The following is a 13,216-nucleotide window of genomic DNA, read 5'->3' on the forward strand; positions in this document are numbered from 1 at the left end:
AGTTGCGCTTGAGGCTCTTCATTCTCCCTTTTGATGCGTTGTTGTCCGATATGAGCACCACAGCTCAATTGTTGCACTTTAGTATGGCTTCCGGTTTGACGTCAAGTGATTGAATTATTGGGATTAGGAATAATAAGAAATCTACTGTGGAGCCGATTGAAATAAACTCTGCTGCGCATGTCAAAGTTGCCACAACCTTTTGGTGTTGCGAACCCCAAGCAATGGGGCTGCCCATGAATGTCATCATGAACCCAGAAGTGGAACGCTGAAATTCCCCGCCCCAGTTGCCATCGGACCATGCGATTAATTCATTATTGGTGTGTTCCAATTTCAGGCATTGTGGAACTCCGACCGGTGCTGGGCCGTCGGCAGTTACTGGAAGGGAGAGTTGCGCTGTGCGCTGCCTTTGCGGTGGTCCGGAAAAGAGATGAGGAATCGAGGATAGCGGAAGTTGGAGGGGGATTTGTTGAGAGACAACAAGGTGTAGATTCCTGTCGGCGGTAGTTTGTTGTTGAGGATCTGAAGAGGAAAGGAGTCCGGCGAAGAGGGCCGGAGGATGTGATCTAAAGAAGGGATTCGGGGAAATGTGACTCAAGGTGCTGAGAGTTTGAACTCAGAAGACACGCGGACTCAGAGAGGGATCAATAAGATTAAGATTCTGGATGGATGATCTGAAAAGCCAAAAGAAAAGGGTTCAGACAAAGTCCATGCCGCCCCATCATCTGAGTTCGAGCTGAACTCAGACTCTGGGGACTGTGACATGTTGTGGACAGGTCATCATACACCTGCGCGCGCAACAACAAGAAGGAAGAGAGAACAGAACACAACCAAAGAAAACACAAAACAACACACCAACCCACCACATACGTCTCTATCCAAAAGCGCACATATAAGGTAAAAAAAAAGAAAAGACAAGACAAGAAAGAGAAGGAAGAGACAAAACAGACAAAAAGAAGGGGAAGAGGGGGGAGGAGATCCTGAAACGCCTTGAGGATCTTGAGGACTGAGTTCTTGAGACTGGGGGATGAAAGCTGACTATCTTGAGGACTGGATACACTCCGCGCACTGCTGATTTGATCTGAATCACCGCCTGTACCATTTGGTGCACCACAGCGTTTGTTGCAGGTGGTTGCCAGATATTGTACAAGATGTCGAAGAGCGCCCCAGTGTGTCACATCTGGGTTTGAGCTGTATTGGGCCAGATAATTCACGGCAAAGCTGAGGTCAGGACGTGAACCGAGTGCGATGTAGTTGAGAGAACCAATCAGAGATTGATACAACATCACGTCAATCGGTTCATTGGATGAGGTCAAGAGTTTATCTCCTGCGAGGGGGGTGTATGTTGGGATCAACTTAGACTGTACTTTGCTTTGAAATTTTTTAATCATTTGGTCTATCAGCAGCGGTTGACTTAAAAAGATCAATCCATCTTCATATTCCATTTTGATACCAACAAGTTTGTCTGGTCGGTCATCCCACTTAACCCGTAAATTGGACTCAAGGTTTTGACGAAGGATCTTGAGAGCTCCATCATTGTTGCTGAAAACAATCCTGTCGTCAACGTGGATCCAGATGATAATTATTGAGCCGTCCTTCTTATACCTGTACAGGCACTCCTCAACCTCGTCCCAGGTGAATTCCCATGCTTGTAGAAGTCCTCTGAAGTGTTTCCACCAGCATCGGCTAGCTTGGCGGGTCCCATATAGCGCTTTCTTCAATTGTAGGACTTTGCCTTTCAAGTCCGGAAAAAGTTTGGTAGGAGGATCGACATAGATTGTCTTGTCTATTGGACTGTGTACAAAAGCACCGGTCACATCGAACGAGTTGATGTTCCATTTGTTGGCGATCGATAAGGTCAAAAGGAGCCGTAAAGTCGTCAGAGATGCTGTGGGTGCAAAAGTGGACTTCACGTCCCGTCCGATCCTTTGTTTGAAGCCACAGACAACAAATCTAGCCTTTAATTTCTCAACCAATCCGTCCAATTTACGTTTGATGTCAAATACAAAGTTGCCAATGGAGTGTTTCTTTTCTTTTTCTTCAATCTCAAAGGTGTTGATCTGGACTAGTTGGTCCCACTCGGTCATGCAAGCTGCACGCCAAGAAATTTCAGGCATTGTGGAACTCCGACCGGTGCTGGGCCGTCGGCAGTTACTGGAAGGGAGAGTTGCGCTGTGCGCTGCCTTTGCGGTGGTCCGGAAAAGAGATGAGGAATCGAGGATAGCGGAAGTTGGAGGGGGATTTGTTGAGAGACGACGAGGTGTAGATTCCCGTTGGCGGTAGTTTGTTGTTGAGGATCTGAAGAGGAAAGGAGTCCGGCGAAGAGGGCCGGAGGATGTGATCTAAAGAAGGGATTTGGGGAAATGTGACTCAAGGTGCTGAGAGTTTGAACTCAGAAGACACGCGGACTCAGAGAGGGATCAATAAGATTAAGATTCTGGATGGATGATCTGAAAAGCCAAAAGAAAAGGGTTCAGACAAAGTCCATGCCGCCCCATCATCTGAGTTCGAGCTGAACTCAGACTCTGGGGACTGTGACATGTTGTGGACAGGTCATCATACACCTGCGCACGCAACAACAAGAAGGAAGAGAGAACAGAACACAACCAAAGAAAACACAAAACAACACACCAACCCACCACATACGTCTCTATCCAAAAGCGCACATATAAGGTAAAAAAAAAGAAAAGACAAGACAAGAAAGAGAAGGAAGAGACAAAACAGACAAAAAGAAGGGGAAGAGGGGGGAGGAGATCCTGAAACGCCTTGAGAATCTTGAGGACTGAGTTCTTGAGACTGGGGGATGAAAGCTGACTATCTTGAGGACTGGATACACTCCGCGCACTGCTGATTTGATCTGAATCACCGCCTGTACCATTTGGTGCACCACATCTCCACCACGCTTGCAGTCTGTCCCTAGACTGCTCATCCTCCATCTGGCGTCAAAGAAAGATCTGGAAAGGAAAGCCTTGAGGGGGAAGGGGGAAAACCTAGAAGAAAGAAACATCTGGGCGCCAACGCAATGCTCACAAGTGTGGCTGAAGTAGGGTTTTTCAAAACTTGACGGTAGTAGCTACCCAGGAAGTGCATACCAGGAGGGGGAACTTACTTTTGGTTAGAAATGTCCCCGCAGGAATAACCACGACAAACCACAACTTCTCCACCAACCAAATGGAAAGAGCCCAGTACACCCCACTTGCGGATCGGAGATGAGGGGGATGATTGAGAGTTGCTAGTGGTCAGATCAGAAAGCTCGGATGGAGTTGAGTTGGAGGATTGAGGCAGAACTGGGATCTGGATGGGAAGATTGGGGAGCATTGGAATGAGCGGTGATAAGAGATTGGGTGTCAAAGCCGGAGTTTGAGGCAAAGGAGAGATCAGAGAAGAGTCTGAGGTCGTTGAGGAAAGAGAGTCAAACGGCAGGGATGGGACGGTATCATTGAGCGCGCAGGGTGGCTCTGCAGCGTAGGATGGCAAAGATGTCAATTGATTCTTTTCTGGGAAGCTAGGAAGCGAAATCAGAGGCTCCGCCGCCTGGGGGAGTTGGCGACCGGAATGGAGATTGGGAGTTGAATTCAAAATCAAACGGGGGTTTAGTTTAACCTCGTCTCGGAGGCTAGGAAGCGGAATCAGGCTCTCCGCCATCTGGCGGGGTGGGTGACTAGAATTGAGATCGGGAATTGAAACCAAAGAAGAACTGGGCCGTAGTTTAACCTCTTTGCGGAGGCTAGGAGATGGCAGAATCTGATGCGAACGAAGATTGGCAGTCGGGATTGGAATCAGAGAGGGACTAGAGCGTAGCTTAGCCTCGTCTCGGAGGGCAGGAGATGTGATCAACTGCTCCGCCATCCGGCGGGGCTGAGAGGAGAGATTAGGAACAGGATTCGAATAGGAAGGGGATCATAGTTTAACCTTGTCTCGGAGGCTAGGAGGAGGCATCAGATGCTCCGCCGCCTGGCGGAGTTGAGTACTAGAAGCAAGATTGGCGGTCGGAATCGGGGAAGGGCTGGGACATAGTTTTACCTCGTCTCGGAGGTTTTTGAGATTGGAAGGCACGGCCAAAATTTCCGCCTCCAGGCGGCTCTGAAGACTAGAAGGAACTTTGAAAACTGGATCGGCAGAGGTAGCCACTCGATCTTGATGCGCGCCGGCGAATGAACAAGAACTTGGTTTGGAAGAACAACGTTGAGGCCGCTTCTTCCTATGCTCCACGTCAACAGGAGAAGCCGTAGCGAGCTTAGAAGCTGACAGGCCTGGAACCAAGAGATTAGCAATCTTCTTGAGAATAGAGTCCACCGCCTTGGCGGACCCAACAACACGCGGCGAGGAAGTTGGAACAGACAACTGGAATTTGGACTGGTTTGGCGGCTTGCGGATTGGATGATAATGACGGGGCCGGGGAAACAGCGGAGCTTGGGAGGACATTGAAAGCACTGTCGGATACCATGGCTTAAGAGAGCCTCCGTTAGCTTTATATGACCTGTACCAGGGACGGTGTGAGGGACTTGAAGCTTGAAAGGACTCCACAACGCTGCGAATGGGTCGGCTAGGATTGAAAGGGATGAGAGAGCCGCTTGGAAGGAAGAAGCTGCTTCCCTTCTGCTCAACCAGAGTTCCCTTCTTGTCCCTCTGAAGATCCGGGCAGCGCCTGAAACGGTGACCTTCACGGTGACAATAATAACAGATAAGCAGAGTTTGGATAGCGGATTTGAGAACTGGTACGGGGATCATTTCCTTCAACCTCCTTTCCAAAGCTTGAAGTTCCTCCAGACGATCTTCAAAAACCGACAGTGTCCTTGCAAGGTGATCAGAGATACCGGAAAGGGATTCAGGGCTAGGAACTTCAGTTGTCTCGACAGCTTTGGCATCAGGGTTGGAGATTCTAGAGGACTGGGACTCTTCAGTTGATTGCTGCAAAAGCTCGAAAATGGCGCTCTGATTCTCTTCTTCTGAATTGGTGGCGGTACGCATGGGATCTTCAACATAACAAGAGCCCAAAACAGAATTACTAGACTTGGGCTCTTCATGAGATTCTTGGGCAAAACCGGATGAATACCCTTTGACAAGAGATGGGGGAGCGTCCAAACTGGGAACCGAGGTCTGTCTAGTCGCGGCTGCTTCCGTGTGTTCCAGGTCTTTGCTGGATCGATCGACGAGCTCCAACTTGATGCTTGTGTCGTCTTTATCTGAATTGGAGGCTGCTTTTAATTTTCTATCTGATAAATCCACTGAACTACGCAAAGATTCTTGAGCAACATGAGAAAACACCTGATGAAACAGGTCACCTGCTTCTTTGATCGTGTCGGTATAATAGTATTTCCCAACCCACGAGGAAACCATCGGATCCCACACTTCACAAAAGCTTTGGCAATCTTTGACAAACGGAATGCCTTCCTCTTCCAACCATATTTGAACTAAGCGCTCCAGATCTGGGCGCGTGAGCGGTACAATTTCGACTCCTTCCCGCCGCCGAGCGGGAGAGATAATGTCCGCCATGAAACGCTTGATTGACTAGGCACTAAACAAGAGGCAAAGGTTCCGTGGGGCTCACAAATGTGGCAACGTGATGCTTTGACACAATAGTAGATAGACCCTGGAGGTGCACTATGGAGGGGACTTACTTTTGTCTCTCCTCTGCCCCGCTTATAACACCAGAAAAAAACAAGAAACTCCACTCGGTTGCAATTGCTTTCAGCGGCTCTTGCTCCTGAAACGGCTTGAGGGTACAAGAATGAGCTGTCTATTTGATCTTTGATTGCTCCTGCAACGAGGAAGAAGGAAGAGATAGGGCCTGGCGATATGGACGTCCAGTCAAGCTAAAAAGAATGAAAGAAGGGGTCGACGATTCCTCTAATCGATTGGTCGAGTTCCAGAGAGCCAGGAATGGGGTGATCGAGTGTCTGTAGTCGTCTTCGGGACTTTGGGTTGAGATTGAGAGAAGGAGAGAGCCAAGCGCTAGTCGATCGATCGGGCCTGGAGATCAGAGAAAGTAGGAAGGGGGATGCGACTTTGAGGTCGAATAACTTCTGATCTAATCGTGCAATTGGGACCTAGAATATGTACGATTGAAGCTCGTGTCGTCCTCTAGAACCTCGTCGTCGGATACTTTGCACGAAAGCTAACGGCTTTGGCGATAAAGCAGCTTGAAGTTCAAGATCAAGGGGTTCGGATAGGTTGGCTTTGACGTGGGATAACGTTTGATCAAGTCCCGCAATAACGCCAATGAAGGGCTCGAAAGAAAGCTGGAATCGTCCTCTACTACTTTGATCCCAACAGCGTCCTCTAAAGTCGGGCCGTATCCGAGATTCGATTGATTGAAGTTGAACTGACTTGGGGCTTGGCCGCCGCCGCCAAATCGCAAACAAAAAGAAGAACTCCAAGCGGAGTGGATCCACCCTACGACTCCGAGAGGAGTCGTCCTAGATAGAGAAACCCAGGAGGAAAAAGGAAGCAGGAATCCGGGGAAGAACTCCAGATCAAGTAGAAAGGATTTGAAAGGGAGAGCGCCTCCACCGCCGATCGTCTCAAAATCCGTAAGGGCGAGACTGTAAATCTTGAGGTCGCTGGTTCGATCCCGGCTCGGGGGACCAAATGTGGAACTCCGACCGGTGCTGGGCCGTCGGCAGTTACTGGAAGGGAGAGTTGCGCTGTGCGCTGCCTTTGCGGTGGTCCGGAAAAGAGATGAGGAATCGAGGATAGCGGAAGTTGGAGGGGGATTTGTTGAGAGACAACAAGGTGTAGATTCCTGTCGGCGGTAGTTTGTTGTTGAGGATCTGAAGAGGAAAGGAGTCCGGCGAAGAGGGCCGGAGGATGTGATCTAAAGAAGGGATTCGGGGAAATGTGACTCAAGGTGCTGAGAGTTTGAACTCAGAAGACACGCGGACTCAGAGAGGGATCAATAAGATTAAGATTCTGGATGGATGATCTGAAAAGCCAAAAGAAAAGGGTTCAGACAAAGTCCATGCCGCCCCATCATCTGAGTTCGAGCTGAACTCAGACTCTGGGGACTGTGACATGTTGTGGACAGGTCATCATACACCTGCGCGCGCAACAACAAGAAGGAAGAGAGAACAGAACACAACCAAAGAAAACACAAAACAACACACCAACCCACCACATACGTCTCTATCCAAAAGCGCACATATAAGGTAAAAAAAAAGAAAAGACAAGACAAGAAAGAGAAGGAAGAGACAAAACAGACAAAAAGAAGGGGAAGAGGGGGGAGGAGATCCTGAAACGCCTTGAGGATCTTGAGGACTGAGTTCTTGAGACTGGGGGATGAAAGCTGACTATCTTGAGGACTGGATACACTCCGCGCACTGCTGATTTGATCTGAATCACCGCCTGTACCATTTGGTGCACCACAGCGTTTGTTGCAGGTGGTTGCCAGATATTGTACAAGATGTCGAAGAGCGCCCCAGTGTGTCACATCTGGGTTTGAGCTGTATTGGGCCAGATAATTCACGGCAAAGCTGAGGTCAGGACGTGAACCGAGTGCGATGTAGTTGAGAGAACCAATCAGAGATTGATACAACATCACGTCAATCGGTTCATTGGATGAGGTCAAGAGTTTATCTCCTGCGAGGGGGGTGTATGTTGGGATCAACTTAGACTGTACTTTGCTTTGAAATTTTTTAATCATTTGGTCTATCAGCAGCGGTTGACTTAAAAAGATCAATCCATCTTCATATTCCATTTTGATACCAACAAGTTTGTCTGGTCGGTCATCCCACTTAACCCGTAAATTGGACTCAAGGTTTTGACGAAGGATCTTGAGAGCTCCATCATTGTTGCTGAAAACAATCCTGTCGTCAACGTGGATCCAGATGATAATTATTGAGCCGTCCTTCTTATACCTGTACAGGCACTCCTCAACCTCGTCCCAGGTGAATTCCCATGCTTGTAGAAGTCCTCTGAAGTGTTTCCACCAGCATCGGCTAGCTTGGCGGGTCCCATATAGCGCTTTCTTCAATTGTAGGACTTTGCCTTTCAAGTCCGGAAAAAGTTTGGTAGGAGGATCGACATAGATTGTCTTGTCTATTGGACTGTGTACAAAAGCACCGGTCACATCGAACGAGTTGATGTTCCATTTGTTGGCGATCGATAAGGTCAAAAGGAGCCGTAAAGTCGTCAGAGATGCTGTGGGTGCAAAAGTGGACTTCACGTCCCGTCCGATCCTTTGTTTGAAGCCACAGACAACAAATCTAGCCTTTAATTTCTCAACCAATCCGTCCAATTTACGTTTGATGTCAAATACAAAGTGCGTGCCAATGGAGTGTTTCTTTTCTTTTTCTTCAATCTCAAAGGTGTTGATCTGGACTAGTTGGTCCCACTCGGTCATGCAAGCTGCACGCCAAGAATCTTGTTTGGGGCATGCCAGTGCGGTCTTCAGATTCGTGGGGATGTCAGCGTCCGAAATTGCTTGGATTGAATCAAGTTGGGCATCCTGAGCGTTGCATATCTCCTTTGTTGGCTCCTGGCCGAGGGTGAGAGTCCTACGGGCAGATGGAATGTCAGGGGAATTTTTGGGGCCAGGGATCAGCAATCTCCCTTGAAATTCAATGAACTCAGCACACTCTGAGTTTATGACTCTTTTGGTTGCCAGGTTCCAAAAGAACCATCCACGTTCATCGTCCTGGTAGCCGACCAGATACCCAAGCCATCCCCGTTGATCCAACTTGCGACGGAGCTCCTTGGGTATATGTACAACCGCTTTGGTGCCAAATGGGTAAAAGGAAGTTCCCAGGGGCTCCCGACCCGACCAAAGTTTGAGGGGTGTTGTTTTGCAGCGTATGTTGGGTATGCGGTTAATCAAGTAGCACGCACATTTGTATGCGTATGACCAGAGAGAGTCGGGAAGTTGAGAGTGTTTCAAGGTTGTACGGGCTATGTCCCCAAGGGTACAATTCAAGCGTTTGGCCTCACCGTTTTGTTCAGGCATGTATGGAGAAGTGAAGATTATCAAGGTACCGACCAAAGAGAGGTATGTTGAGAAGGATTGGGTTGTGTACTCCTTGGTGTTGTTGCACCGGATGTATTGTGGAGCTGATTTGAAATGGGATATGATCCGCCTGACAAGAGATATAATGATTGAGGGTACTTCGGAGCGGTTTTTCATGGGAAACGCAAACAAGTAGGTGGTCGCATGATCTCGTACAGTCTGTAGGAATTGATTGCGGTTGATATCCGGGTCCAGCGGTCCCATCACATCAGTTACAAGCAGGTCTAGTTTTTCATTTAAGGGAATCAATTCTGGAAGATGGTGACGGCATTGCTCGCTCTTGGAGATCTTGCATGATTCACAAATAAAAGGAGACCAGGATTTGAGGTCAAAAGCCGGAACAAATCTCTTCAGAAATTGTTTGACAATGTTGTCTGACACATGCCCGAGTCGGCAATGCCAGTCAAATGAAGGATTAATGGCGGGAGTAATGGGAGAAATCGATTTCATAGAGGAGTAAACGGGTTGAAAAGCCCCGGATGAGATAAACCAAGAACGGTTAGGATAAGTGGCCATGATAGATATAAAGGAAGAGATTAGGCAAATGTTGTTGTTTGGAAGGAAGATCGGCCGGAAACCGGAATCAATAAACTGTCCTAGGCTAAGAAGCGTTCCCATCATGTCCGGGCTGTACAGGACCTTTGGCACCGCTAGTGTACCAGCCCCATTGGTTATCTTGAGGTGACCACTGTGCGTCGCAGTCATATAACCATTTGACGAAGCAAGATTCAGTCTCAAGGGAGGTTCCAAAGCTTTCATAAAAGAAAAATCACGGAAAGAGCCGCTCACGTGATGGGTCGCCCCAGAGTCCAAAACCGTGCCTGCGCCAGCGGCACTTGTCGCATCCGCACCCACTGCTGATCGAACCGCCGGAAATTCATCAGGCCGAGTGGGTGGATTGTTCAGAAGTGTGGCTTGGCGGGCGAAACTGGAAACGGGGCCACCATTGACGGGGGTATTGGGTTGTTGCAGACCAGCGTCTCTGCTGAGGATCGGACAAGTCGATCTCCAGTGACCCGTGCCCCCGCAGTAAACACAAGGTCTCCCTGCGAGGAGATTGGGATTGCTGGGTCCAGTGTTGCCCTTGCGAATGTTGTTGATGGCAGCCGCAATGTTGTCGATTGTTGGATTACCCGGTCGGCCAACATTTTGATTGCGAGTGTTATTGTTGGGCAGTTGTGATTGTTGGAATGAGGAGTTTTGTTGTTGAGAGTTTGGAACGCTACGTTGTTGTTGTCCAAAGTTTTGATGTGGGACACCCCAAGGATTGGTTGAAGTCTGGCTCGGCCCCGTTTGGAAAACTGACGGAACTGTAGGGCCAGCCAAATCAAATCAAAGGGATTCACCATACACCGATGTGATAATGGCTTGAATGTCTTGTGCAGTGACGTCGGCTTCAGCACCAAGCTGCAAGGAGGTGTTCTGGAAAAGCTGTGATCAAGACATTGATGCCGGAGGCGGAACAATACTTTGTAGCACAAGACTCTCCACGAGTGGTGAGAGTGGAGCACTGACCTTTTGTAGATCGGAAAATATATCAAATGTCTTATTAAATAAACCGGGTATTTGAGAAGGTTTGGTAGTAGGACCGGAAACCCGCAATTCCAAAAGTTTGTCAACCAGTTTGATCTGACGGAACCAAATGGTCCCCTGAAAGTTGGACTGGACTGCTTTGTAGGCTTTGGTACCAGTAGTGAATTGATCAACCAGGGATGATACATGATTTGAATGAGAAAGAGGAGGCAGGTGTTCTCCTGTGCCGATAGCTTGATGTAGTTTTCCACTTTGTCAAAGAAATTAGCGTGGCCAAGCGTGAGAAGAATAACCCGAGTAAGGCCGCGCTTCCACTTATTGAAATTGGAACCATCGGCCAATAGTTGTTCGACATCGGCCTTGTAGATGCTTGGTTGTTGTAAGAACTTGTTTCTAGGCGATGCCTCAGAGGCGGCTGATTGGGACATGGAGGAGAAAGGTGACTTGGGTATGAATGGGATCTCAGAGACCGTAGAAGAGGGAGACGACAGAGATTGAACAGGTGAGGTGTCCCGCGGGATATTGATCTTAGGTCAATACTCAGGTGTTGGAATAACAATGGAGAAGGGTAGGCCGAAAGGATTGCTAATAACCCGATTGTCAGACGGAGCAGGCTTTGATGTCAATGGGTTTTTGTCGATGTGTCAAGTTAATACCTTAGAAAAAACGTATGAGATTGCCGAGATGAAAGGTGAAGGTGGTCGATTGTGGTCCAACGGGTCCGGTTTTTTGTTGACCGGAGATGGAGGTAGTGGTGGTAATCTTAGGAGTGCTTTATAAGCTTTTGTTTGCTTTGGCCGCTTTGCTCTTGTCGTTGGAGGAAGTGGTCCCGTTAATTCAGGTTGTTCACATCGGGTGTTAACCATACACCAGGAAGATCCAGCCAAAAGGGTCGAGTTGAAAAGTCGAGTAGGCTAGCAAATCGGTAGACAGATGACTCTTAATTTGTTGAGGGTAAAAACCTTAATTGCATGTACTCCTCCCCAACCTCCTCTTGACTCCTTGATACTCCAAATGTGGAGTTTGTACACCCCACACTCCAACAATTTCATAATCATCCTTAGGAACTTATTTTCCACCCCTGTAGCCAATCTCATGACTTAACGGCTGTGTCCTGAGCTTCTGCATTCAAAAATGTGGTGCCAAAAACACTAGATGACCCACTGTACACCTCAAGTCTGCAGGGTACTCTGATCCCTGCCATGCAGTGGTGCGCTGGGCACACAGGCACTGTGACCAAGCCTTCCTCGAGGCCGCGCGAACCAGTAGCCAGGGACACGGGCATCTGCACAAGCACACCACACGCAAAAGCGTTGGGTACAATGGCAGATATGAATTGCACCTTACACGCATCTGGGAAGCTTGCTCGGAGAAGTGGACGGATGGACGGCCAGGTTGGTGGGTCGGCCCCGGATCAGGTGTGAGGGACTGACCTGCTGGGCTCATAGGTCGTGTCGTGGAGGCGGAAAGATAAAGGATGAGGAGTCGGAGAAAGTGATGCCTTGTCACCTCCTGGGCTTGCTCCGATTATTACCGCGGGGATGATGAGGGCGGGGGTTGGTAGCGCTCCTGATCTCGTGCTGGGAGAGCTTGATGAGCCCGCCGGGGCCGGGTTTGCCGAGGGGCACGCGGTCGGTGTGGCCGGCCCTGGCCCTGCGGTCGCGGGCGGCGGAGCCATCGAGGCTACGCTGGTGGCGCTTGGAGACGGTTTTGGCGGTGGCGGCGCGGACGGTGCCGCTGGCGATAGCCTGGCGGTCGGCGGCCAGGCTGCGGTCGAGGGCGGCGCGGGCGAGGCCGCGGCTGATCGGGCGGGGATGGCGCTGCTGGAGGCCCTTCGAGGGCGGCGGGAGGGCGGTGGGGCAGAGCAGCTGGTCGAGGTCCGCCGGCTGGGTCTTCTTCTTCTGGGGCCCTGACGAGAGGTGGGCGACTAGCGTGGACAGGGAGCGGTCCAGGTGGGCCAGCTTGCTGCGATCGATGCACCCAACCGATCAGCGCTCTCTGTCCATCCTTTTCAGAGCCACCAGACTCGCTCACGCTTCCTCATCGTCCTCCCGCCTCCGCTTGCCCTTCCCCTCCGCTGCCCCTGGGGCCGCAGTCCGGACCTGCTTGCGCAGGGTCGAAGCCTACACAAGCGGGGCGATGAGCACACACACGCGCTGGCGGCTGAGCAGAGAGGGACGGACGGACCATGAAGGAGGTGCGTTCCAGGTGGCCCAGCTCGCGGCCGGGCTTCGACCGCGCTCGGGACGGATCGGCGAACACGACCACGGCGGGCTCTTGCTGTGGTTCTCGGAGGGCGGGAGAGTCGGATTGCTGGAGGAGGTCTGCAGAAGGCTCGTGAGTTTCCGGGCTGGGGATCGTGAGGCTCGTGGACACACCTTCGGGGCCGTCGAAGTCTTCGTCAGTGGCTGCGACCGAGAAGCCCTCCTCCTCCTCGGCGTCGGACTCGTGCTCGCTCGGGATCCCGGCCCACTCCTCGTAGTCCTGGTCGTCGTCGTCGTCGTCGGATGAGAGGCCGTCGATCTCGAACTGGGCCAGGGTCCGGCTGGCCAAGGCCTTCAGCATCTCTTCGCGCTGGGCTCCATCGTGTTCGGGGTGGGATGTTGACTGCATTGCTTGCTGTGTTGTGGTGGGGGGGTGGTGGGTGGTCAGCGGGGGGTAGCGTGGATGGATATTGCATAATCC

The 13,216-nt window shown here is 50.4% G+C and overlaps 1 protein-coding gene across 1 annotated transcript; it reads right to left on the reverse strand.

The window, feature by feature from the left end:
* Positions 1 to 12,036: 12,036 nt before the first annotated feature.
* Positions 12,037 to 13,144, reverse strand: PtA15_3A699 (uncharacterized protein; the record flags this gene model as incomplete). The annotated part of the gene is made up of 3 exons (XM_053167692.1): positions 12,037 to 12,492; positions 12,634 to 12,654; positions 12,719 to 13,144. 3 exons carry the CDS (start codon positions 13,142 to 13,144, stop codon positions 12,037 to 12,039), a joined length of 903 nt encoding a protein of 300 aa, XP_053018885.1.
* Positions 13,145 to 13,216: the final 72 nt, after the last annotated feature.

Source organism: Puccinia triticina, chromosome 3A (assembly GCF_026914185.1).
Source record: "Puccinia triticina chromosome 3A, complete sequence".
In the NCBI taxonomy this organism is placed as follows: Eukaryota; Fungi; Basidiomycota; class Pucciniomycetes; order Pucciniales; family Pucciniaceae; genus Puccinia; species Puccinia triticina.